The sequence below is a fragment of the Staurois parvus genome, unplaced genomic scaffold (genome assembly GCF_062004578.1).
Source record: "Staurois parvus isolate SC_StPar_1 unplaced genomic scaffold, SC_StPar_1.0 ptg000640l, whole genome shotgun sequence".
NCBI classification, from domain to species: Eukaryota; Metazoa; Chordata; class Amphibia; order Anura; family Ranidae; genus Staurois; species Staurois parvus.
In genome coordinates this window covers 158,215-185,838 of record NW_028318436.1, presented here as the reverse complement: position 1 = coordinate 185,838, position 27,624 = coordinate 158,215, and the positions used below count along the sequence as shown (strand labels likewise).

Here is a 27,624-nt window from a genome sequence, read left to right as displayed (position 1 = left end):
GCCATCTTTATCTTACATGTGGTAAAAACGAGATGACCAGTTGTCTGAACCCAGGACTGGCTCATCTAGATGTACTTGAGACCTTGAGTGGAGAAGCTGGAAGCTGGAATTTGTCAGACTTCTGCCTGACTATGTGGTAATTAACAAAAGGAGTGTCAGCCTGTTGTCTTAAGGGTTCACAATAAATTACTGTTATATTATAAGTTGAAGTGAAAGGAAAATGAAAAAACATGCTAACAAGTTTCGGGTGTCAAACAATCCTTCATCAAGGTTAAAAAAAGAAAATGAACGAAGAATAGGACTTTATTCTTAACACTTCAGGAAAGTGTTCATCGTCAAAAAATGGATCATCATAAGCCACAATGGATGTGTACTAGAGACACTCATGTAGTGGATTACATGTTGACTATTTTCATTCCTTTTCAAGCACCGATGAAAAGGAACTGTTTGGTCCCAAAACATGTTGGCCACTGTTTGTCTTCCTGTTATTTCAACCTAATCAGCAATAAATTATTGCAGGCTCTTGATTTCTCTCTGATTTATCAGTGGACCCCATTGCCCCTTTGTGGTTAAGCTGCTAGGGTTCAGTCATCAAGTACAACCATTCCTACCTGACTTATGGACAGTGAATCTGAGTCCTGTAGAAGGGAGAAGTCAATGCCCACAATGCCACAGGACAATCAAACCCCTTCCAACTTCCACTGGACACTCTTCAGGAACCTCTCCAGACCAGGTTCTTGGGTGAAATTTAGAAGTGCCCCCCCCAGCTATGCCACAGCTAGGATCTTGATGACCATGTAGCAAACTCAGCAGCCTGCCCAGAGAGGCAGAGCCCCTCTGGCTGGGAACTGCTTTAGTAAGACAAAAAAAGATGGCTGCTCCAGGCCCCAGGTTATTTACATGCTCTTCAGCCACCTACTGTGTACACCTCCCCAGGGATTGGCTGAAGTTCCATAAATATTCAGACTGCTTATTTGATTTTCCTCTATGATTCTAGAATACTCTAGAATACAGGGCGAAACAATCAAACCTACAGCCTATGAAACACAGAACAGCTCAAAGCAATCAACAACTGAGCAACTGATTACAGGAGCCAAAAAGAACTACATTTGCCTAACCTCTCAACAACCTAACTAGAAGGGTGTTTTGCTACACAAAGAGGCTAATTTACTAAAACTGGAGCATTCAGAATCTGGTGCAGCTGTGCATGGTAGCCAATCAGCTTCAAACTTCAGCTTGTTCAATTCAAGCTTCTTCAAGCTTTGGCCAAAAAAAAACCTGGAAGCTGATTGGTTTCTATGCAAAACTGCTCCAGATTTTGCACTCTCCAGTTTTAGTTAATCCAAAGGGTCTATTTAGCTGTTTTCTTAGAGTTCCTCTTTACCTCTTCTCAGGAGCACCTATTTAAGATACTTTTTGATGGACTGGGGAATAGTTCATGCTACTGGTTTCTTTCTGTGACCCCATTGGGTACATTATTGATCACTTCCTGTTCCTGTGACACCAGGATGATAATTGGTCCAGCCAGGAAATGAGGTGGGCTTTATCTAACTTGCTGTAGCTTCTAATGCCCATTGTGAGAAGCTCACAGTGTGTTGTGAAATCAGAGTACTCAATTTCAGTACAGGAGAGGAGTCTGTACAACTGTGCAAGAAAAACACACAAGAGGGCGCACACTCCTCGTGCATTACTGTGATAAATTTTGATTAAAATTGCGGATAGATCCCAACAATATGGTCAGGATTCTTCCTGAGCCTGGATCGACTCTGTGATGTCAGCTGAAGTGGGCTATAAACCGACTCTGGGTCACAGGAGAGCAAAAGTAAAGCTGGCCATACATGGGTCGATTTTCGAACGATTTTTTCATTCAAAAATTGGACCTAAGACTAATTGGCCGATTTTTGCTCTGTTAGTGGGGCAATGGCACTGGCCGATTTTCATGGTTCCAACCCATTTCATTTATCGGGCATGCTGGAAAATTTGTGAAAAACAACCGATTTTTGAAATCATTGGTGGCACCATCAAATTACAGAACGAACAATGTTTTTGATTGAAAAATCATTCGGAATTCGACCCATGTATGGCCTGCTTAACCACTTCCAGACTGGACACTTTTACCCCCTTCCTGACCAGGGCAATTTTCAGCTTTCAGCGCTATCACACTTTGAATGACAATTGTGCGGTCATGCAATGCTGTACCCAAATGAATTTTTTACCATTTTTTTGATAAAGCTTTATTTTGGTGGTATTTATTCACCGCTGGGATTTTAATTTTTTTTGCTATGTAAATGAAATGTCCAAAAATTTTGAAAAAAAAGTGTTTTTTTTATAAAATTTTGCAAATACATAATATTTCATCATAAAAACACACAAGAGGGCGCACACTCCTCGTGCATTACTGTGATAAATTTTGATTAAAATTGCGGATAGATCCCAACAATATGGTCAGGATTCTTCCTGAGCCTGGATCGACTCTGTGATGTCAGCTGAAGTGGGCTATAAACCGACTCTGGGTCACAGGAGAGCAAAAGTAAAGCTGGCCATACATGGGTCGATTTTCGAACGATTTTTTCATTCAAAAATTGGACCTAAGACTAATTGGCCGATTTTTGCTCTGTTAGTGGGGCAATGGCACTGGCCGATTTTCATGGTTCCAACCCATTTCATTTATCGGGCATGCTGGAAAATTTGTGAAAAACAACCGATTTTTGAAATCATTGGTGGCACCATCAAATTACAGAACGAACAATGTTTTTGATTGAAAAATCATTCGGAATTCGACCCATGTATGGCCTGCTTAACCACTTCCAGACTGGACACTTTTACCCCCTTCCTGACCAGGGCAATTTTCAGCTTTCAGCGCTATCACACTTTGAATGACAATTGTGCGGTCATGCAATGCTGTACCCAAATGAATTTTTTACCATTTTTTTGATAAAGCTTTATTTTGGTGGTATTTATTCACCGCTGGGATTTTAATTTTTTTTGCTATGTAAATGAAATGTCCAAAAATTTTGAAAAAAAAGTGTTTTTTTTATAAAATTTTGCAAATACATAATATTTCATCATAAATCTTGGCCAAAAGGTATTCCATTATCTTTTTAGTAAAACAAAAAAAATCCAAATTAGTTTATAACCAAAAATTATAATTTTTCAACTTTTTTTTACATTTTTATTTTAATTTTTTATATTATTATTATTTTTTTTTTACATACTGTCACCCTAGCAGTACAGTGTCACCATGGTGACACTGTACTACTTGTGGGGGGTGATGAAGATTTTTTTTTTTTTTACACTGATTGCTTTTACACCCATATAGGGTGTAAAAGCAATCATTTCTCTTTCTCTCTGCATTCTTGCAGTCATTGAGAAGTACTGAGTGAGCCGTGATTGGTCACAGCTTGTCACATGGTACAAGGCTGTTGTGAATAGCCTTGTACCATGTGACCTCTGTGATCACAGATTTCACACGTAGTAAGCAATGATGTCACAAGTGACATCTTGCTTACTACTTTGCATGTGATCACTGATTGGCCAATCGGTGATCACATGATCGGGACCTCGTACAGAGGTCCCGTGCACAAGCAGGGTGCGGGGAGGCTGTTTATAAATTGCCACCCAACCCTGCACTGCCACCGTCCGGCCGTTTATATAGAACGGCCGGTCCGGAAGTGGTTAAGTGCACTCCTGTGACCCAAAATAGAAGTATGGCCAAAAATGCTTGGGCCATACATCCATTTTAACTTTAGTACTGCTTTGAAGTTAGTATATTCTCTGAAACATGTATCCCACATCGGTTGTTCTAAATAATTTGCAAACATTAAAACACAACAGACAGTATCTATTGTGGACTTACTTTTTAATAGAAAATGCACGCCGATGACATTCACTGTACACACTAGTAGACCCTTTACTATGATATCAATAAGAGAACATGGTTTACTTCTAAGTGCTTCAAATATGGAAATGATTAAAAAAATCCTTTTATATGCAATGGGTTTTATTTATCAAAGTATCAGAAATAAAAACCGCTCTTGTTGCACAGAGCAACCAATCAACCAACCTTTTCTTAGTTTTGGATAGAGTGGAGGTGGATTAGAACAACTGTCAAGTTTTTATTCCTGTCTGTGTGCCCGTTAGGGAGATTTGCCCTCTCTATTTGTCCTGTTTTCTGTTATCACTGAGAGCAAAAGTGAAAGAAAATCCCCCAAATTTTGGGTTGGCACCAGAACAGGAATAAAGGGGAAATCTTCCAATGGGGACGCTAGTCCTGGTGACAATCCAGGACTCCCTCACTTCCTATTTTTCGATGGTCAGTGGAAATGACCCCTTTACATTGATGGTTAATGGAAATGACCCCTTTACACTGGTGGTCAAGAAAGAAAGTTCTCTTTACATGGGTAGTCAATGTAAATGCCCCCATTACATTGGTGGCCAGTGGAAATGCCCCCTTTACATTGGTGGCCAGTGGAAATGTCCCCTTTACATTGGTGATCAGTGGAAATGCCTTCTTTACATTGAAAGTCAGTGGAAATGCCCCCTTTACATTGGTGGCCAGTTGAAATTCCCCCTTTATATTGGTGGCCAGTGGAAATGTCCTCTTTACATTGGTGGCCAGTGGAAATGCCCTCTTTATATTGAAAGTCAGTGGAAATGCCCCATTTACATTGGTGGCCAGTGGAAATGCCCCCTTTACATTGGTAGCCAGTGGAAATTCCCCCTTTACATTGAAAGTCAGTGGAAATTCCCCCTATACATTGGTGGCCAGTGGAAATGCCCCCTTTACATTGGTGGCCAGTGGAAATGCCCTCTTTACATTGAAAGTCAGTGGAAATGCCCCCTTTACATTGGTGGCCAGTGGAAATGCTCTCTTTATATTGAAAGTCAGTGGAAATTACCCCTTTACATTGATGGTCAGTGGAAATGCCCCTTTACATTGATGGTCAGACGAAATTACCCCTTTACATTGGAGGTTAGTGTAAATGCCCCCTTTATATTGATGGTCAGTAGAAATGCCAGCATCACACCATCATGTCGGGTAAAACACACATCTTACTGCATGGTAATGCTCCAAGCATGGTACAATGCATTAGGGTGCCATTCATTATGAAGAGCACCCAAACACATGTTGATTATTACTTTAGAGTTACCAGAATTTCATATTTGCTCTTTGTTCTAACTTGCTGTCCATGATGAAATAGCAGACGTGGTTATGGACGTGGTCATTATATCACCAACTGCACAGCTCCGGATGTACATGAGACGATGGTCCGTGCTCCCTATGAATGTGTGTGCAGCCTTATGCTGCCATCTGTTGGCATGTTACAAAACTAGTCTCAAAGCTTTTTGATACCACCTCGTATATCATGGGAACCCCATATCATTCACTGGGTCTCCCAAAAACAAGAAGCATCCACCAAAGCACCAAAGTCAGTACTGTATTTCTCACAAATGTCTTTACTGGTCGTCTGCATCATTTTAGTGCAACATTCTAGATGCAAGCTACTCACTTAATTATTTCCACTGACTATTTGGGCACTTTTGATATCTTACACTATGGTTTAATCCTTTAACTTCCTTTACCTTGTTTGAGAAACCTTTTTAACAGACACACTTGCAACACTTACAGAAACAATTGGAGGCATATCGTGTCATTTTACCCTTCTACATTTTTCTCATCTCAAAAAAAGAGGTATATTTCGGTATGGTTACAGCAAAGCTCAGGCCATGATTAATTGTGGCTGAAAAATATCGAACAATGTTCAACTGCTGCTCCCACGGTACGAAATGTTAGATTGTACTCCTGTTTATGTCAGTATCATAATAAAATATAACTGAGTTTCACTTCTACTATGTACAATGCCTTCATAATGTATTCATACCCCTTGAAATTTTCCAAATTTTGTGGAACAAAAAATGTAAATGTATTTTATTGGGATTTTATGTGATAGACCAACACAAAGTGGCACATAATTGTGAAGTGGAAGGAAAATGATAAATGGTTTTCAACATTTTTTACAAATAAACATCTGAAAAGTGTGGCGTGCATTTGTATTCAGCCCCCTTAACTCTGATACCCCTAACTAAAATCTAGTGGAACCAATTGCCTTCAGAAGTCGCCCAATTGGTAAATAGAGTCCACCTGTGTGTAATTTAATCTCAGTATAAATACAGCTGTTCTGTGAAGCCCTCAGAGGTTTGTTAGTGAACAAACAGCATCATGAAGGCCAAGGAACACACCAGACAGGTCAAGGATAAAGTTGTGTAGAAGTTTAAAGCAGGGTTGCTATAAAAAAATATCCCAAGCTTTAAACATTTCATGGAGCACTGTTCAATCCATCATCCCAAAATGGAAAGAGTATGGCACAACTGCAAACCTACCAAGACATGGCCATCCATCTAAACTGACAGGCCGGCCATAGAAAGCATTAAATCAGAGAAGCAGCCAAGAGGCCCATGGTAACTCTGGAGGAGCTGCAGAGATCCACAGCTCAGGTGGGAGAATCTGTCCACAGGGCAACTATTAGTCATGCACTCCACAAATCTGGCCTTTATGGAAGAGTGGCAAGAAGAAAGCCATTGTTGAAAGAAAGCCATAAGAAGTCCTGTTTTCAGTTTGCGGGAAGCCATGTGGGGGACACAGCAAACATGTGGAAGAATGTGCTCTAGTCAGATGAGACCAAAATTGAATATTTTGGCCTAAAAGCAAAACGCTATGTGTGGCGGAAAACTAACACTGCATATCACCCTGAGCACACCATCCCCACCGTGAAACATGGTGGTGGCAACATCATATTGTGCGGATGCTTTCTTCAGCAGGGACATGGAAGCTGGTCAGAGTTGATGGGAAGATAGATGGAGCCAAATAAAATGCAATCTTAGAAGAAAACCTGTTAGAGTCTGCAAAAGACTTGAGACTGGGGCGACGGCTCACCTACCAGCAGGACAACAACCCTAAACATACAGCCAGAGCTACAATGGAATGGTTTAGATCAAAACATATTCATGCGTTAGAATGGCCCAGTCAAAGTCCAGACCTGAATCCAATTGAGAATCTGTGGCAGGACTTGAAAATTGCTGTTCACAGACGCTCTCCATCCAATCTGACAGAGCTTGAGCTATTTTGCAATGAAAAATGGGCAAAACGTTCACTCTCTGGATGTGCAAAGCTGGTAGAGATCCCCAAAAAGACTTGCAGCTGTAATTGCAGTGAAAGGTGGTTCTACAAAGTATTGACTCCGGAGACCTGAACACAAATGCACACCACACTTTTCACATATTTATTTGTAAAAAATTTTGAAAACCGTTTATCATTTTCCTTCCACTTAACATATATGCCACTTTGTGTTGGTCTATCACATAAAATTCCAATAAAATACATTTACGTTTTTTGTTGTAACATGACTTTTTCAAGGCACTATAACAGAGCAAATGTTTTTGTTTTGCAGTTACGTATCTAGTCACTTCAGCCTTATAGAGACAGCAAAATGCCTTCGCATTTAAAAGATCAGGCTCAGACATGTCCCATGAGATAGATAGCCATTGGACTTCATTAAATGTTGCAATTACCCAAAGTTTGGTGCCTTCTCTAGCTCTTTCAGAAGTGCCTGCTGGTTCCAAGACTGCTTGGACTGGCCCTGAAATCTACAGTAGTTCATCCACCTACTCATTGTCTTGGTTTAAATCATCAGCTCTCATGGATCTAAATTTTATGCCTTTTCTAGCTCCTTCCAAAGTGCATTCTGCTTCTGGGAATGCATAAACTGGCTCCTGTATTTTATCTTTCACCTAGTCCTTTTCTTGGTTTAAACCCACAGTCCTCATGCATTTGAAATCTTTTTATGGTGATGCAATTCCCCAGGGGTTCCTGGATTCTGGTGAAGGAGTGAGGAATGGATGATGGTGCATGCATGTTTTTAGTGTAGACTGTGTTTCTTCAGGGCTGGCAGGGGATGGAAATCCATACTGTGATGAAGGTGGGGTCAGGTAGACATTGTGTCCCAGCTGGTCTGTAGGAGTGCAGGGCAAGTCTTTGCTTGATTTTGACTCAGCGGCTGGAGTGGAACAGAAGTTTGGACCTGGATTTTGGCAGTTTGGAGACTGTGGATGTTGGGATTCTGGCAACCAGTGGGCATGAGGAGACATCTGTTGTCCTCCTGTTGAGTAGGATGCCTCAGGCACGGTACATCCTGTTGGACAAAAATGGACTCTCCATCCTCTGTGGCCCCACTGGCATCCTGCTACCCCTGATGAGAAAGAGCCACTGCGAGCATAGGGTGGACAATTACCTCCATAGTTGACCATAGCATGATGAGCTTGGCAACAATTACTCTCTGATTGGTTCCCTGGCAAAAAGGGTGGTGCTGAAACAGGAGGATTGTGATAACATGAGCTGCTCAGGTCTATGTGTGGTAAAGGGGCAGGCTTGGATAGCTCTTTGGCTCTAGGCCTCGGGGTCTTTTTCAGCTGTGGTGCTCCAGCCAGAGGAATAGCAGGTGTGTTACGGTTGACTATTTGGCTGCATTCTTCAAGAAGGCGCTGGATATCTCTGTGTCCACGTTCACGTGCTGCATGTCGAGGCTGATGGCCTACATGATCACACAGCTCTCGATTTACTTGGTGCTCAAGGAGGAGGCAGACAGCTTCATAACTACCTTCCCTAGCGGCCAGGAACAATGCAGTCTGGTCCTGTTTTGAAGATAAAGAAACAGATAGGCAATCTTAGCAGAGTAAAACTTTGAATATTTTTCGGGTGAGAATGTTATATCACACAGAGTATAACTCTAATGTTTTATTTTTTTTACAACGTAAAAAACCCCCAAACATCTCCATTGAAATATCCTGTATTAATTACCGTATTTTTCGCTCCATAAGACGCACTTTTTTCCCCCCAAAAAAGGGGGGAAACGTCAGTGCGTCTTATGGAGCGAATATAAAGAGGTCGGTCCGGTATTTCCACTGCCACCATGTCAGAATACCGGGCCGGCCGCTCAGCTGTTCTCTGCGGCAGGAACTCACCTGTTCCTCGGTCCAGTGCTGTAGTCTTCCCGCGCTGTAGCCTTCCCGCACCAGCTTCTTCCCGCCCTGGCATCTGTGACAGCCGGGTGCCCACTGCGCATGCGCGAGAAGCACATGACAGGTCCCAAAAGACGCCAGGCCATTCACAAAGCGCAGCTCTTCTCGCGCATGCGCAGTGGACACCCGGCTGTCAAAGTCGGGTGCCCACAGTATAGGAAGGAGAACTCTGCAGAAGTGGGAGCGGGTACCTGTCAAATTCAGGTACCCGCTCCCCCTCCCTCCCTAAAGGTCCGCAGTGTCTGGTCATGCCCTGTACTGTCTGCAGTCTCTGGTCATCCCCTGTGCTGTCTGCAGTCTCTGTTCATCTCCTGTACTGTCTGCAGTCTCTGTTCATCTCCTGTACTGTCCGCAGTCTCTGGTCATCTCCTGTACCATGTCCGCAGTCTCTGGTCATCTCCTGTACCATGTCCGCAGTCTCTGGTCATCTCCTGCACCATGTCCGCAGTCTCTGGTCATCTCCTGTACTGTCCGCAGTCTGTGGTCATCTCCTGTACCATGTCCTCAGTCTCTGGTCATCTCCTGTACCATGTCTGCAGTCTCTGGTCATCTCCTGTACCATGTCCTCAGTCTCTGGTCATCCCCTGTACTGTCTGCAGTCTCTAGTCATCCCCTGTACTGTCTGCAGTCTCTGGTCATCTCCTGTACTGTCTGCAGTCTTTGGTCATCCCCTATACTGTCTGCAGTCTCTGGTCAACTCCTGTACTGTGTCCGCAGTCTCTGGTCATCGCCTGTACTGTGTCCGCAGTCTCTGGTCATCCCTTGTACTATGTCCGCAGTCTCTGGTCATCGCCTGTACTGTGTCCGCAGTCTCTGGTCATCTCCTGTACTGTGTCCGCAGTCTCTGGTCATCCCCTGTACTGTGTCCGCAGTCTCTGGTCATCGCCTGTACTGTGTCCGCAGTCTCTGGTCATCTCCTGTACTGTGTCCGCAGTCTCTGGTCATCTCCTGTACTGTGTCCGCAGGCTCTGGTCATCTCCTGTACTGTGTCCGCACCGCAGTCTCTGGTCATCTCCTGTACTGTGTTCGCACCGCAGTCTCTGGTCATCTCCTGTACTGTGTCCGCAGTCTCTGGTCATCTCCTGTACTGTGTCCGCAGTGCCTGGTCACTTCCTGTACTGTGTCTGCAGTCCATTGGTTCAGAATATTTTTTTTCTTGTTTTTCTCCTCTAAAACCTAGGTGCGTCTTATGGTCAGGTGCGTCTTATGGAGTGAAAAATACGGTAGTTGGAAAGAATCTAGTCTACTATTTGCCACAAAGCAACCTCGTTCCTAAGCTGGCCTAACTCTACGTGACACTAAAAAACCTGTAAAATTATTATTATTTGAAATTAATTGAATCCATATTAGCTCTAGAACCACCAGCTGTGATAAGTATACCAGCTATACAACGGGCCGTTTATTTAACTTACTTAAATTGGAACGTCACTCTGAATCAACATTAACTATTTTGAATCCTTATACTGATAGCATTAGCAAATAGATAGGAAAGTATATCATATTTACTTGTTTTTAAACAGTTTTCTTACATTTCTTCAGTTACTTCCTGGTTTCCATGCCTTTGCAAATGGTGTCATACACCCCAGGAGTCTTCAGGAGGGGAGGAGAGGTTTTCTCACCTAACCACACCCTCCTGCTCGTATGAATGAGCTAAGGGCAGATGGATTCCAGGAAGTAAATGCTACATGAACTATCTGTCACAGCCAGAAATGCTAGGGGGTGTTTTTCAAAGTGGTTTTTTTTCAACAAAATAAAGCATGGAGATATGGATGGATGGGGAGTTTGCTATGAATGATACAAACTGGGCACCAATTCACAAAAGGAACATTGGGGAACTGGAGAAAGTACAGAGAAGGAAACCCAAACTGATAAGAGGCATGGAGGAGATCAGCTATGAGGAAAGATTAGAGGAACTGAATTTATTCTCTCTTGAGAAGAGGAGATTAAGGGGGGATATGATCACCATGTATAATACATAAGGGGATATGATCTCCATGTATAATACATAAGGGGGGGATATGATCTCCATGTATAATACATAAGGGGGGATATGATCTCCATGTATAATACATAAGGGGGGGATATGATCTCCATGTATAATACATAAGGGGGGATATGATCACCATGTATAATACATAAGGGGGGATATGATCAACATGTATAATACATAAGGGGGGATATGATCTCCATGTATAATACATAAGGGGGGGATATGATCTCCATGTATAATACATAAGGGGGATATGATCACCATGTGTAATACATAAGGGGGGATATGATCTCCATGTATAATACATAAGGGGGGATATGATCACCATGTATAATACATAAGGCGGGATATGATCACCATGTATAATACATAAGGGGGGGATATGATCTCCATGTATAATACATAAGGGGGGATATGATCACCATGTATAATACATAAGGGGGGGTATGATCTCCATGTATAATACATAAGGGGGGATATGATCTCCATGTATAATACATAAGGGGGGATATGATCTCCATGTATAATACATAAGGGGGATATGATCACCATGTATAATACATAAGGGGGGATATGATCTCCATGTATAATACATAAGGGGGGGATATGATCACCATGTATAATACATAAGGGGGGATATGATCACCATGTATAATACATAAGGGGGGATATGATCTCCACGTATAATACATAAGGGGGGATATGATCTCCACGTATAATACATAAGGGGGGATATGATCTCCATGTATAATACATAAGGGGGGATATGATCTCCATGTATAATACATAAGGGGGGATATAATCAACATGTATAATACATAAGGGGAGATATGATCTCCATGTATAATACATAAGGGGGGGATATGATCACCATGTATAATACATAAGGGGGGATATGATCACCATGTATAATACATAAGGGGGGATATGATCTCCATGTATAAATACATCAGTGGTTCATATAGTGAACTCGGTGCAGAGTTATTCACCCTGAGGTCATCACAGAGGACAAGGGGGCACTCTTTACGTCTGTAGGAAAAGAAATGTAATCTCCAAACATGGAAAGGTTTCTTCATAGTAAGAGCTGTGAAAATGTGGAATAGACTCCCTCAAGAGTTGGTTCTGGCCAGCTCAGTGGATTGCTTTAAAAAAGACCTGGATTCTTTCTTAGATACACAGAATATAACTGGATACTAACATTTATAGCTAACGTTGATCCAGGGAATATCCGATTGCCTCTCGGGGATCAGGAAGGGGTTTTTTTCCCCTGCAGGAGCAAATTGGATCATGCTTTGCTGGGGGTTTTTTTTTTTGCCTTCCTCTGGATCAACTGTGGGTATAGGATTATAACTTTTTTTTTTTGGTTGAACTGGATTGACTTGTCTTTTTTCAGCCAGACTAACTATATAACTATGTAAATGAAATAAATAGCGCTTTTGGTTTGTGGTGCTCAGATACAGAGTAGTTCTGCTTTAAATTTATTTCCTATAATCGTCAGTTCCACTCAGTAGCCAAAACGTGGCATTTGCCTGAAATATCTTAATTAGGAAAATACAGCATTATGGCCCCCTAGATGAAGCTGACAATCATAGGAAATAAGTGTATTACGGAAATTAATCATGACAGCTGTGTGAATGCTTATGACATTTGCACAGTGTTTTTTTTAATAACTAGACACCTTAAAGTGATTCTAAAGGTTCAATTTTTCTTTGTGAAAAGTGAGAAGCATGTTATACTTACCTACTCTTTGTAATGGTTTTGTACAGAGCAGCACCAATTCTCTTCTTCTCGGGTCCCCCACCAACACTCCTGACTCCTCCCTCTTGACCAGTGCCCCCAATAGCAAGCTGCTTGCTATGGGGTCACTGGTGCGTGCTCGCTCTCAAGCTGTGCTCCATAAGACACAGAGCCTTGACTCAGTCCCCCACCCAACCTCACTCTCCTTATTGGTTCACTGGCTGTGATTAACTGATGCCAGACCATCAGGAAGGTGTGTTATTGGCCCCAAACTGTATTCTGCAGCAGAACAATAACTCCAAACATGCAGCCAATGTCATTAAGAACTATCTGTAGTGTAAAGAAAAAACAAGGAATCCTGGAAGTGATGGTTTGGCCCCTACAGAGCCCTGATCTCAACATCATCATCTGTCTGGGATTACATGGAGACAGAAGGATTTGAGGCAGCCAACATCCACAGAAGATCTCTGGATAGTTCTCCAAGATGTCTGGAACAACCTACCTGCAGAGTTCCTTCAAAACTGTGTGCACAAGCACTGTGTGTACCTAGAAGAATTGATGCTGGTTTGAAGCCAGGGGTGGTCACACCAAATTTTGATTTCATTTAGATTTTCCCTCTGTTCCCTCACTTTATTTTTATCAATTTACAAAATGTAAACAATTAAAAAATATATGTTTGAAAGCATTCTTCACACCTGCCTGCATATGACAAATTTCCACAAACTTTAGCTGCATGTGGTCTCTAGGCCACCAGTTTAGGGCCAGGGTTAGGCTGGTTTCTTACCCTCTTATCCTGAAGATCCTTGTTAGCCCCATGAGACAAAAGAGTCTTCATTGCTGGTACATTGTTCACTGCGGCAGCCCAATGTAGTGCTGATTTACCTACAGGAAGAGCATAGATAAAGTGAGGAAATGGAAACAGAGCACATATTTAGAGGAATCTAATTTTGACAAGTACAGGACTTGTTCACAATAATCAGGACAATGACAACACAGGCACATTTTATTTTTATACAAAAAGATTAACTTAGTAAACTACCATGTATTCAGATACATGAATACAAGAACATGGCACATTGACCTGCTTGCACAGAACAAGGTTTGTTAGGAGACAGCTAAAAAAAAGGCAAATAAGGATATTGATTTACCTCGCTTATCTGTTGCACCTATGTCTGCTCCACATGCCACCAGTTCTTCCACCATGTTTTGTACTGGAAGACGCGAGGCCAGGATGAGTGGTGTGGACCCGTCATGCATTCTGGCATCAATGTCTGTCTGGCGGCATCGTAACAGGGTCTGGTGGAGAAAGGGAAGATCACAAAGGGGCTTAATTCATAGAAACCACTCAACTTCCAGTTGTCACCTCTATAATTATTATTATTATACAGGATTTATATAGTGCCAACAGTTTGCGCAGCACTTTGCAAAATGAAGGTAGACATTACAGTTACAATACAATTTGATACAAGAGGAAACAAAGGGCCCTGCTCGTTAGAGCTTACAGTCTAGGATAATGATGACATTTTCTTGAAATGTGAGACTATTATGCAGTTTTCTATTTCAGTTTTAGGGAACGAAGATTCTTTACATTTGTCTGATCTTTTTCTAAGTTTTCTAGAGTTTCACATGTGCATTACAGGGAAAAACAATACACTAATAGCGTAGCAGACGTTCTCCAAACTTTCCAAACAAAGGGCCAGTTTACTGTCCTTCAGACTTTGGGAGTGTGGGGCAGACTGTGACCAGTGTGAGTAAACAATGCCCCATCATTGGTATCAGGGTAAGGAATAGTGCCCCATTGCTGGCATTAGTGGGAGAAATGGTGCCCCATTGCTGGTGTCAGTGGGAGGAATGGTGCCCCATTGCTGGTGTCAGTGGGAGGAATGGTGCCCCATTGCTGGTGTCAGTGGGAGGAATGGTGCCCCATTGCTGGTGTAAGTGGGAGGAATGGTGCCCCATTGCTGGTGTCAGTGGGAGGAATGGTGCCCCATTGCTGGTGTCATTGGGAGGAATGGTGCCCCATTGCTGGTGTCAGTGGGAGGAATGGTGGTCCATTGCTGGTGTCAATGGGAGGAATGGTGGTCCATTGCTGGTGTCAATGGGAGGAATGGTGATCCATTGCTGGTGTCAGTGGGAGGAATGGTGATCCATTGCTGGTGTCAGCGTGAGGAATGGTGATCCATTGCTGGTGTCAGTGGGAGGAATGGTGATCCATTGCTGGTGTCAGTAGGAGGAATGGTGCCCCATTGCTGGTGTCAATGGGAGGAATGGTGGTCTATTGCTGGTGTCAATGGGAGGAATGGTGATCCATTGCTGGTGTCAGTGGGAGGAATGGTGATCCATTGCTGGTGTCAGTGGGAGGAATGGTAATCCATTGCTGGTGTCAGTAGGAGGAATGGTGATCTATTGTTGGTGTCAGTGGGAGGAATAGTGCTTTGTATCACTAGCAGGAATAAGAGTAGCCTCAAGAGCTGGATAAGGGCAAGCAAAGGGCTGCATCCAGCCCCACGGTTCACAGTTTGGAAACCACTGGTGTAGCAGATTAAGTCACTTTTGTGAATTGTTGCTAACTGTCTATTTATCTACCGTTATTTCCTCAAAAGTCACCTGGAAAACTCCCAGAGCATCAGCAGCAATAGCCGTGTGGAGAGGAGTCCTTCCCAGCCTGTCCTGTACGTTTGTATCTGCTCCGGCGTCCAGCATGACTTTGACAGCATCTTGTCTGGAGAATCGTGCAGCCAGATGGAGCGCTGTCTCTCCCGTGGAGTCAGTCTGGGCATTGAGACTGGCACCTTGACCAATCAAATCTGAGATGACGCTTGCCGAGTTTTCAATTTCTGGTGGATCTCCGCCACCTCCAATGGGTTCCAGACCTCCTCCCGCACATATAGCCGACATGAGTGGAGTAACTCCATCTAGAAAACATTGAGCTCCTCATAAAAACTTGACATAACAAGCAAATAAAGAGTATTATAATTATTTGGCTTGTTCTATGTTAACAATCATACCATCCCAAAATGTATAAAAATATCTGAAACCAACTTTTTTTTGCTTGCTGTCCTGGCCCCCACTAGGGAGATTCACTCTTTCTGTTTGTACTTCTAACGTTTTGAGTTGTCATTCGAACAGGAAAAGAGGAAAAATCTACCAACATATATGTCTCCTCCAGTGGATATCTGATCAATTTGGAGAGATTTTATCTCACTTTCTTGTGTTTCCAGAATACGAAGTGAAGAGAAATCTCCCCAATGGATCTCTATAAACATTTTGGCTTTTGAGACACTAGAACAAATCACACACCTGGACCTCTCACATCAATGTCCCTGCCATCAGGTTCCTCTTGGGGTGGTGTCAGAGCAATGCATTGCGGGAAACGAACTCCAGCATCAATATGCTGTTGACTCCACTGTCGATGGTCAAGGATGGAGGGGTCTGTAGCCAGCTGAAAGGTCAAAGTGGAGATCGTGAGACAGGACAATGTGGTGAAGATTTGACAGATATGTGAAGGAGATGTATAAAGATTTAAAGTCCATCTTACTTTAAGTCTTCTGGATTTCGGTGGCACAACTCCTTCAGGACCTGAATCATCATAACCAGAATCATGCTTCATTGGTCTAAAAATATTAAAAAAAATGTTGTGTTAAATTAATTGTGTTTCTTTAATTTTGTGGGGTTTTCAATTTTCAAAATGTAAAGAAGATTTCGATAACTTTAGGATAAAATATACTTTTGTTCCCTTCTCCCACACATTACTGACCATGCTCTGGTTGGAAGTGCGGTGACTGATTTGGTTGCTTAGGTGGTAAACAGAAAATGATATGATCCGGTTCTTTGTGTGAGCAGCTAATTAATAGTGGAGTCCTGTAGAAAATGTTATTTCCATACTTTTCCGTAAAGGTGATCTGTAGCCATGTTAAAGGCATTCAAGTATTAAAGTATAACTAAAAGGCAAAACGTTTTTTTTAGTTTTGGATAGAATGGAGAGGGATTAGAACGCCTGTCAGATTGTATTGCTGTCTGCGCCCCCGTTAAGGAGATTCACCCTCTCTATTTGTCCTGTTTACTGTTATCTTTGAAAATGAAAGTAAAAGAAAATCCCAAAGTTTGGGTTGTCCCCAGAAAAGTAACAGTGAGGGAATCTTTGGGGACACTAGTTCTGGTGATCTGGGGGCCCCAAGGGATTTCTATATATGTTGGGATTTCCTCTCACTTCCTGTTTGGCTATCTGATAGGAAGTGAATATAAACCTCCGAAAAGGGACAGAGGGGGAAACAATCTCACTGGAGTTATAACCGTCCCTTGCTCTATCCAAAAATTGAAAAAAGTTTTGCCTATAGTTCTACTTTAAGCTATTGTAAACAAGTAATAAACTTTAATTAGCCATTATTGTCCACTGTAGCTGCAATCACTGTGAAACAATGCATCTTTAACCACTTCCCATCCGGCCGCTGTATATAAACGGCCGGACAGGGGCAGTGCAGGGGAGGGTTGCCATTCATAAACTGCGCCCGCCATTTTGGATTGTGCTCGCTCACTGGGAGCGCGAGGCACAGTCATGTTCACATGAATAGGTGTAAGAAAGATGTCACTTCTGACATCATTGCTTACTACGTGTGAAATCTGTGAATGATCACAGAGATCACATGGTACAGGCTATTCACAACAGCCTTGTACCATGAGACAAGCTGTGACCAATCACAGCTCACAGTGTTTCTCAATGGCTTCAAGAATGCAGCCAGAGAGAAAGAGAAATGATTGCTTTTACAGCCTTTATGGCTGAAAAAAAATAAATAAATCTTCATCACCCATCACCCCCCACAAGTAGTACAGTGTCACCATGGTGACACTGTACTGCTAGGGTGACAGTATGTTAATACATAATATAAAAAAAATAAAAATGTAAAAACAATTTTGAAAAATTATAAATTTTTGGTTATAAACTAATTTGGTTTTTTTTTTTACTAAAAAGATAACTGAATAAATTTTGGCCAAGATTTATGAAGAAAGATTATTTATTTGCAAAATTTTATGGACTTTCATTTATATTAGCAAAAAAAAATAAAAATCCCAGTGGTGAATAAATACCACCAAAATAAAGTTTTATCTGTCTCAAAAAAATGCTACAAAATTCATATGGGTACAGTGTTGCATGACCGCGCAATTGTCATTCAAAGTGTGATAGCACTGAAAGCTGAAAACTGGCCTGGACAGGAAGGGGTAAAAGTGTCCGGAAATGAAGTGGTTAAATATCACATCAGAGGCTTAGAAGTTCTTCTCTCTCCAGCTCTGCTCTCCAGCAGTGACTTAGCTATTCAGTCCTGTTATCCATCTCAGCAGCTCAGCTTCCTCTCCAAACAGGGACTTGAAAGATCAGCATACCTTGTTTCCCCTCCCAGCCAGGGGCGGACAACTCATGGGGCCCCCCGGGCAATAGGGGATCATGGGGCCCCTGTGTCCTTGCCCAAACTCAAAAAAGCCTATGAAAAAGGTACCAGGGGCATCTCATGGGGCCCCCTACTGACTCTGGGCCCTCGGGCAGTGCCCAAGCTTCCAAATGGTCAGTCCGCCCCTGCTCCCAGTGACTCAGCAGTTTAGCTCCCTCTATTTCCCTCTCCCTGTAGTGACTCTTTCTGGTTTTCTCATCTTTAAAGCCTAAACTTAGTAAAAATAGAAAAAAAAGAAGCACATGGGACATTACTTATTCTCAATGCAACATGATCCTAGTGCTGCTGGCTCCTCCACTGAGGGACCTGACATATATACTCATCAAAAGTGCAGACTATACCCATCCTTTCCACCCACCTCCCCCATTCATAGAAGCTGTACCAAGCTTCCATGAATGCAAACTTAAGCTTGAACTAAACTTGAGCTTTAATGTGAACACAGAGCTAGTGCTCTGAGAACGGGAAGTAAAGAGGGATGAGCTGCTCAGTCATTACTGAGAGGGGTATCAAGGTGAACTGCTGAGAGAACAATTTAGGGGACTTCAGTGCTCCTGTTGTAATCTTTTGGGATAAATTATTCCACAGTGCCTGTAGCTACAGAGGACAGTGAGGGCTCGTTTTAAAGTGTTACTAAACCCATGACCCTGCATTCACTATATCTGGTCTCTCACAGTACATAGAACATGAAAATGCAATTATTTTAGTAAATATAAACCGCAAAATATCTTTTCTTATCAGCAGTCTTGTGACTTCTATCTGTGTCCAGCCGAGCACTGGTTAAAGCTTGTAGGAGGAGTTTTCATTCTCCCCTGATTGTCCTATGAGGCTGCAAGACCCTTGACCCTCTGTCTGGAGAGTGTTGATCACATGCACTAAAAAAAAAAAAAAAACTCTCTAGCAATACACACCAAACTGAGCATGTGCAGCTTTCCCCCCAAGGCTCTGTTCTATTAGCAGATAGATTGGGGATTGTGGAAGAAGGAGAGGATCAGGGAAGACAAGGTCAAACATCCTTTTTACACAATGTGGAGGATTAACTCCTTTGGTTCCACAGTGAGTATAACAAGCATGCTGTACTGCATATACAGACTGATTTTCTTGTTGTGGGTTTAGTAACCATTTAAGTACTTGAATGTGTATAGCCTGACCACATGTTCCCTTTACTGCCACCTAAAGTTAAATTAGGAACATAATCACCTGTTAGTCAGAACATGATCTTCTGGCATTGAGATCCCAGTTTTGTGTCATTTCACTGTCAGTCTGTTGCATTTTGGAGGTTCTGAGTAGACAACCTTTCTCTACTCCCCTGGGCTGAGAACCTTAAGGTGGCCATACATGGATTGAAATTTGTCTGGTTTAGCAGGGACCGGCCAAATTTTGATCCACGTATCGGCTAGCTGGTTGTACACAAGTCGAGCTATTGATGGACTTGTGTACAACCGGCTTGTTGGGTTTTTCCTCAACAATGAGAGCCGCTGGCTATAACTGGCAACACTGATCATTGTTTTCTGCCAATGAGGAAGGCTCCCTGCCAGCAGAATACAATCGCTCAGCGGGAAGGATTCTCTCTTCTACATAGAATGTGTGGATGGGGGAATAGGCTCATTTTTTTGTTATTCAACCAACTGGTTGACCATAAAAAAAATAAAATATGAATCATGTATGGCCTGTCTTATGTTAAAATTATATGGTGCTGAGGTCCTCCTGTCCACTTCCTCTTTCTCTAGGGGTCTCCCAAGGCTCTGTTCTTGGATCCCTTCTATATATCTACACCTCCTCTCTTGGTCACCTGATAACTTCCCATGGCTTCAAATGCCACCTCTATGTCAATGACACCCAAACCTATCTCTACTTCTCAGCTCACTCCTTCAGTCTCCTCTCGCATTACTAACTGACAAATGAGCATGGATGTCACACCACTTCCTTAAACTAAATCTCTTTAAAATCGAGCTGATCATATTCCCTCACCCTCATGTACTCCTACATCAAAATCAATAATACAACTATCAATCCCTCCCCTCAATCCAGGGTACTAGGTGTAATTCTAGACTCTGACATATCCTTTTGGACCCAAATCCAATCACTGTCAGAAGCTTGTAGAGTTCACCTCCGTCACATCTCTAAAGTTTGCCCTTTTTTAACCAAGGAAACCACCAAGCTACTCATTCTCTCCCTTACCTCTTACCTTGATTATTGCAACTCCTTTCTTATAGACCTACCTCTCCATAGGCCATCCCCTCTTCAGTCTATCATGAATGCTGCTGCCAGAATCATCTACCTTAGCAACCGCTCAGTGTCTGCCACCCCTCTCTGCCAATCGCTCCACTGGCTGCCGATTGCCCAGTGAATTAAATTCAAAATACTAACAACAACATACAAAGCCATCTACACCCCGAGCTACAACACCAATCTTGTCTCCAAACATCACCCAAACCGTCTTTCTCTGCTCCTCTCATGACCTCCAGCTCTCAAACTCCCTTGTCTCCTCCTTCCATGCTTGTCTCCAGGACTTTGCCATCCTCTAGAACTCTCTACCTCAATCTGTCCCACTATCCCCTACTCTGGCTGCCTTTAGGTGATCCCTGAAAATGCTTCTCTTCAAGGAAGCCTGATATGCATCCGATTAGACATTTATCACTTCCATCAGCTCATCCCCCACAGTTATAACTTTTTGAACCACTTGCCCTACCATTTTAGATTGTAAGCTCTTATGAGTAGTGGCTTCTTAATCTTCTTGTTTTGATTGTTTTGTAGCTGTACTGTCTCCCTTTATATTGGAAAGTGCTGCACAAACTGTTTGCAAACTGCAAACACTATATAAGTCCTGCATAGTATTAATAAGAGCTGCTGTGTAAGCCTTATTTTTTATGTTCACATTAATCTTGTGCAACCATCTACCCATTTATTTAAAATAGCCACTATATTGACTTTATGGCCTTGTATCGTAGTCTGTAAAAATTAATGTGAAGTGAACCCTGGTTGTAGATACTTCCTTTTCACTGAGCCCACTGCAACTACAGTAGCATGTAGTAGCATGAGAGGGAGGTTGCACACCAGAGAATAATGCCATAAAAGTCTCCATACTTAACTGCTGTAAGGAACCCAGTGTACCTTGCTGTATTATACACTACATTGCCAAAAGTATTGGGACACCTCTCAAAATCAATGGATTCAGGTGTTCCAATCACCTCCTTGGCCATAGGTGTCTAAAAATCAAACACCTAGGCATGCAGACTTCTTCTTCAAACATTTGTGAAAAAATGGGTCACTCTCAGGAGCTCAGTGAAATCAAGTATGGTACCATGATTGGTTGCCACCTGTGCAATAAGTCCATTTGTGAAATTTCCTGGTTACTGAATATTCCACGGTCAACTGTTAGTGATATTATAACAAAGTGGAAGCAACTGGAAACAGCAGCAATTCAGCCACCAAGTGGTAGGCCACGTAAATTGACAGAGCGGGGTCAGTGCTGAAGTGTACAGTGTGCAGAAGTCGCCAACTGTCTGCAGAGTCAATAGCTAAAGACCTCTAAACTTCATGTGGCCTTCAGATTAGTACAACAGTGCATAGAGAGCTCCATGGAATGGGTTTCCATGGCCGAGCAGCTGCATCCAAGCCTTACATCACTAAGTGTAATGCAAAGTGGCAGATGCAGTGGTGTAAAGCAAACCGCCACTGGACTCTAGAGCAGTGGAGACATGTTCTCTGGAGTGATGAATCACGCTTCTCTGTCTGGCGATCTGATGGAAGTGTCTGGGTTTGGTGGTTGCTAGAAAATGGTACTTAGCTGACTGCATTGTGCCAAGTGTAAAGTATGGTGAAGGGGGGATAATGGTGTGGGGTTGTTTTTTGAGGGGTTGGGCTTGGCCCCTTAGTTCCAGTGAATGGAACGCTTAAGGCGTCACCATACCAAGACATTTTGGACAATTTCATGCTCCCAACTTTGTGGGAACAGTTTGAGGATGGCCCCTTCCTGTTCCAACATGACTGCGCACCAGTGCACAAACCAAAGTCCATAAACACATGGATGAACGAGTTTGGGGTGGAGGAACTTGACTGGCCTGCACTGAGTCCTGACCTCAACATGATAGAACACCTTTGGGATCAATTAGAGCGGAGACTGTGAGCCAGCCCTTCCCATCTGACATCAGCACTTTACCTCACAAATGTGCTTCTGGAAGAATGGTCAAACCTTCCCATAGACACACTCCTAAACCTTGTGGACAGCCTTCCCAGAAGAGTTGAAGCTGTTATAGCTGCAGAGGGTGGGCCAACTCAATATTGAACCCTACGGACTAAGACTGGGATGTCATTAAAGTTCATGTTCGTGAAAAGGCAGGTGTCCCAATACTTTCGGCAATATAGTGTATTTTTTGAGAATTGGAGATTGTAAGTACATAGAGAAGGCTTTCTTATTTTATTGTAGCTTCAGTGTTTCCTAGAGCTGCTTAGAAAGAAAGTAGTGGGTGATTCAATCTTCCCATAACCATCTAAAACTAAAAAATGAATCATGAGCTGATTGAGACTTTACTGTTTATTTTGTGCTTAAGTGTCAGAAATGCTAGATTTTGATAATGGTGTTCTTGCAGGTCTTACTTAAGTCGAATAGAGTCTTCTCCTACGGGCTCCCGTCTCCTGCTTCCCTCTTGTGCCCGATGGCGACTGAAGCCAGAAGGAAGCCACAGGACCCCATGCTGTCTCTTTCTGCTTAGCTGAACCCCAAAGAACACTCCGATAATAACAGCCACTGCCACACCTGCAGCCGTCCCCACCAACGGCCATTGATATGGGACCTTCGACTCCTCTGGGACTAGAAGAGACAACAAAGGTGAAGATGGAGATAAACAAATGAACACACAATTTACACTGAAAACTACTAAAGAAAATGGAGTTTTTAGTAAATTTTACATTTTTGATTATATAAAATTATTTTTTAACACATTTGTTTACATTTTGCTTGATTCCAAAATATCTATCCAAAAGAAATGAAAACATGCTGAATCACTTATCCCCAATATTACTTTAGATGATTGAGATGATATAACTCAATACATGGGGGAATATTTCTAAAAAAAAATCCGGTTTGAATGTCTCAGTATTCACATAGCTATCGCGAATAACCATTGTAATGTGTTTATTACATATGAAAAGTAATTTTCTATTTATTTCCTATGATTGTCAGTGCCATCTAGTGGCCATAGTGCCATAATTTCCTTATATACCGCAATCAGAAAAATACAGCATTATAGTCGCTAGATGGAGCTGATGGTCATAGGACATAAATAGAAAATTCTGTTTCAAACATATTAGACACATTACTAGGATATTTTGCAATGACTGTACAAATGCTGAGACATTCGCAGATTTAAAAAAAAAATAAACCTCATAATGTCTAATTTAAACTGTATACCAATCATATGACATTTTATAGTGAGCCTTTTAAAAGGTGTATGTATAGCCCAAACTATTTTTATTAGTTTTGGATAGCGATGGGAAGGATAAAACCAGTGTTAATGTGGATATCAAATGTCGATTCAGTGTTACCCTAGGTTCACACCTAAGCGTTTTCCACAACGTTTTACAGAAATGCACTACAGTCCATTTAACATGATTTCCTATGGGACACGTTCACATCTCTGCGTTTTCACCCGTTTTTTTGGAAAGGGTCAAGGACTTTTTTTAACGCAAAAAGTTGCGTTTTTGGTTCTATAGACTTCAATGGAAATGCTGCAGAAAAGCATGTAGTGCGTTTTGGCCCCATTTTTGATTTTGCGTTTTAAATCTGCCTAGCAACAAGAAAAAAAAAACGCAAAACACATCAAAAACATGGCAAAAGCGCAGGTGTAAAAATGCAAAAACGCACTGCGATGAGGCTGAAGCATTATGGGTGGAACTGTACATGGGGGGGCGTACTACAAAGGTAATCATTGGAATTTGTTATAGGCCTCCCAGTGTTAATGATGAGGTGGAGACTCAGCTCCTTGCAGAGATCGAAAGGGCTGCAAGGGCTAGGACAGTGATACTAATGGGGGATTTTAACTACTCGGAAATTGACTGGAGTAATGGTACTGCAGGAACAAGGGCAAAAATGTTTATACCTACTACAGGACAATTTTACGGTACAGTTCATAGAGGCCCCAACTAGGAATGATGCTCTGCTGGACCTGGTAATCTCAAACCACGCAGAGCTTATTACGAATGTCAATATAAAAAAAACATCTGGGTAGCAGTGACTATAGCATGATTTCATTTATTATTAGCTGTAAACAGCGAGCACATACGGGAAAAATAAAAATGCTCAATTTTAAGAAAGCTAATTTTCCAAGGCTGAAAGATGCTCTCCAAGACTTAGACTGGCAGGGAATATTGGTATCAATGAACACAACGCAGAAATGGGAGTTCTTAAAAAAAGACTGTATGTGAACACACTGCAAAATATATTCCCATGGGCAACAAGTTTAAAAGGCTAAAAATCAAACCCATGTGGCTTATGGTCAAAGTTAACAAAGCTATAGATAATGAGAAAAGAGCTTTTATTAAATATAAAAATGAAGACAAGCTATCATCATTTAAACATTACAAAGGATATAATAGAATATGGAAAAAGGAAATAAAGGCCACAAAAATTGAAAATGAATGACAGATTGCAAAGAATAGCAGGACCAACCCCCAAAAATTCTTCAAATATATTAATAGTAAAAAGGTCCGGTGCGAGCATGTAGGCCCTTTACAAAATAATCTAGAGTGGGTGACTGGGGACAAAGAGAAGGCAAATGTATTAAATACCTTCTTCAGCTCTGTGTATACAAAGGAGCATGGGGGAGCTCTTGTCCATAATGAACATGGTATTGACACAGCTCCAGATGATCCACATTGGCCCACAATTGATATGATCCAAAATATTTAGACAGTATAAAAGGTGAATAAAGCACCTGGACCAGATAGCATACACCCAAGGGTCCTTAAAGAATTGAGCTCTGTCATTTCAAAGCCATTGTTTCTAATGGCATAGGACCACTGTATTGGCGTAAGGCCAATGTGGTGCCAGTATTTAAAAAGAGGTCAAAATATTTACCAAGTTAGTTGGGAAGATACTGGAGAATTTATTAAAAGACCGCATAGATGAGTTCTTGCTGCAAAAAATATTTTAAGCAACAGACAGCATGGATTCATGAAAGACAGAAGTTGTCAAACAAATCTGATTTCTTTTTTTGAGGGGGTGAGAAAAACCTTGGACAGAGGGGTGGCGGTGGACGTGGTATACTTGAATTTAGCAAAAGTGTTTGACGCAGTTCCCCACACACGGCTAATGTGTAAGGTAAAGTCTATGGGCTTGGAAAAATCCGTATGTAAATGGATAGAAAACTGGCTAAAAGATCGTATTCAAAAAGTAGTGGTTAATGATTCATACTCTGAATGGTCTGGGGTCATCAGTGGTGTACCCCACGGTTCAGTGTTGGGACCCTTACTTTTTAATATATTTATAAACAATATAGGGTCTGGGATTAAAAATCCCATTTCAGTCTTTGCAGATGACACTAAGCTGTGCAGTGGAATAACTTCCTTACAGGATGTCTCCAACTTACAAGCCAACCTCAATGCTCTGTGTAATTGGGCAACTATGTGGCAAATGAGGTTTAATGTTGATAAATGTAAGGTTCTGCACTTGGGGGCTAAGAATATGCATGCATCATACATACTAGGGGGGGTACAACTGGGGGAATCAATGGTGAAGGATCTGGAAGTTCTGTTAGATCACAAGCTTAATAATGGCATTCAATGCCAAGCTGCAGTTTCTAAACCAAGCAAAATCCTCTCTTGTATTAGAAGAGGTATAGACTCCAGAGAGAGAGATATCATTTCCCCCGGTACAAATCATTAGTAAGACCTCATCTGGAATATGCAGTTCAGTTTTGGACATCAATTCACAAAAAGAACATTGGGGAACTGGAGAAAGTACAGAGAAGGGCAACCAAACTGATACGAGGCATGGAGGAGATCAGCTATGAGGAAAGATTAGAGGAACTGAATTTATTCTCTCTTGAGAAGAGGAGATTAAGGGGGGATATGATCTCCATGTATAATTCATAAGGGGGGATATGATCTCCATGTATAATACATAAGGGGGGATATGATCACCATGTATAATACATAAGGGGGGATATGATCACCATGTATAATACATAAGGGGGGATATGATCTCCATGTATAATACATAAGGGGGGATATGATCTCCATGTATAATACATAAGGGGGGATATGATCTCCATGTATAATACATAAGGGGGGATATGATCTCCATGTATAATACATAAGGGGGGATATGATCTCCATGTATAAATACATAAGGGGGGATATGATCACCATGTATAATACATAAGGGGGATATGATCACCATCTATAATACATAAGGGGGGGATATGATCTCCATGTATAATACATAAGGGGGGATATGATCAACATGTATAATACATAAGGGGGGATATGATCAACATGTATAAATACATCAGTGGTTCATATAGTGAAGTCGGTGTAGAGCTATTCACTCTGAGGTCATCACAGAGGACAAGGAGGCACTCTTTACATCTGGAGGAAAAGAAATGTAATCTCCAAAACACGGAAAGGTTTCTTCACAGTGAGAGCTGTGAAAATGTGGAATAGACTCCCTCAAGAGTTGGTTCTGGCCAGCTCAGTGGATTGCTTTAAAAAAGTCCTGGATTCTTTCTTGGATACACAGAATATAACTGGATACTAACATTTATAGGTAAAGTTGATCCAGGGAATATCCGATTGCTTCTCGGGGGATCAGGAAGGAATTTTTTTCCCTGCAGGAGCAAATTGGATCATGCTTTGCTGGGTTTTTTGCCTTCTTCTGGATCAATTGTGGGTATAGGATTATAACTTTTTTTTTTAATGGTTGAACTGGACAGACTTTTGTCTTTTATCAGCCAGACTAACTATCTAACTATGTAACTGCAGAAACAGATCAAAAGCAAACTGCATAGGTGTGGTTCACATTTTAGTTGACTAAAGTGACTTTAGCTGACTGAAATGTACTGGAGTTTTACTTGACTAAAAAGACTGACTAATGCTAGGTTCTAGCATTAGTCAGTCTTTTTAGTCAAGTAAAATCTCCAGTACATTTCAGTCAGCTAAAGTCACTTTAGTCAACTAAACTTTTATAGGTTTAGAGCATTTCCCTAGAATTTCCAAACTAATTATATACTCCTGGAGTAACAATCTAATAACATGTTATTATTTATGGTATTAGGTTCTTTAAAACATGCAGTACAAACACAGATTTAGCCATTGTGATATATAAGGTCTTTATGTGAATAAAACCAAATTTCATAAACTGGTGAGTGAAGAAGTTGTTCA

General features: G+C 41.8%; 1 protein-coding gene across 1 annotated transcript in view; it reads right to left on the bottom strand.

Annotated features, from left to right (window-relative positions):
* Window positions 1-7,267: 7,267 nt before the first annotated feature.
* LOC149449026 (uncharacterized) overlaps window positions 7,268-27,624 on the bottom strand; it is a 127,983-nt gene continuing 107,626 nt past the window's right edge. The window contains exons 28-34 of the mRNA XM_089693912.1: window positions 22,843-23,056; window positions 16,341-16,416; window positions 16,103-16,244; window positions 15,410-15,717; window positions 13,951-14,098; window positions 13,587-13,684; window positions 7,268-8,688 (exon numbers count right to left, since the gene is read on the bottom strand). Of these exons, the coding sequence (XP_089550038.1) occupies window positions 7,840-8,688; window positions 13,587-13,684; window positions 13,951-14,098; window positions 15,410-15,717; window positions 16,103-16,244; window positions 16,341-16,416; window positions 22,843-23,056 (1,835 nt within the window). The 3' untranslated portion in view covers window positions 7,268-7,839. The remainder of the gene's footprint in view (window positions 8,689-13,586; window positions 13,685-13,950; window positions 14,099-15,409; window positions 15,718-16,102; window positions 16,245-16,340; window positions 16,417-22,842; window positions 23,057-27,624) is intronic.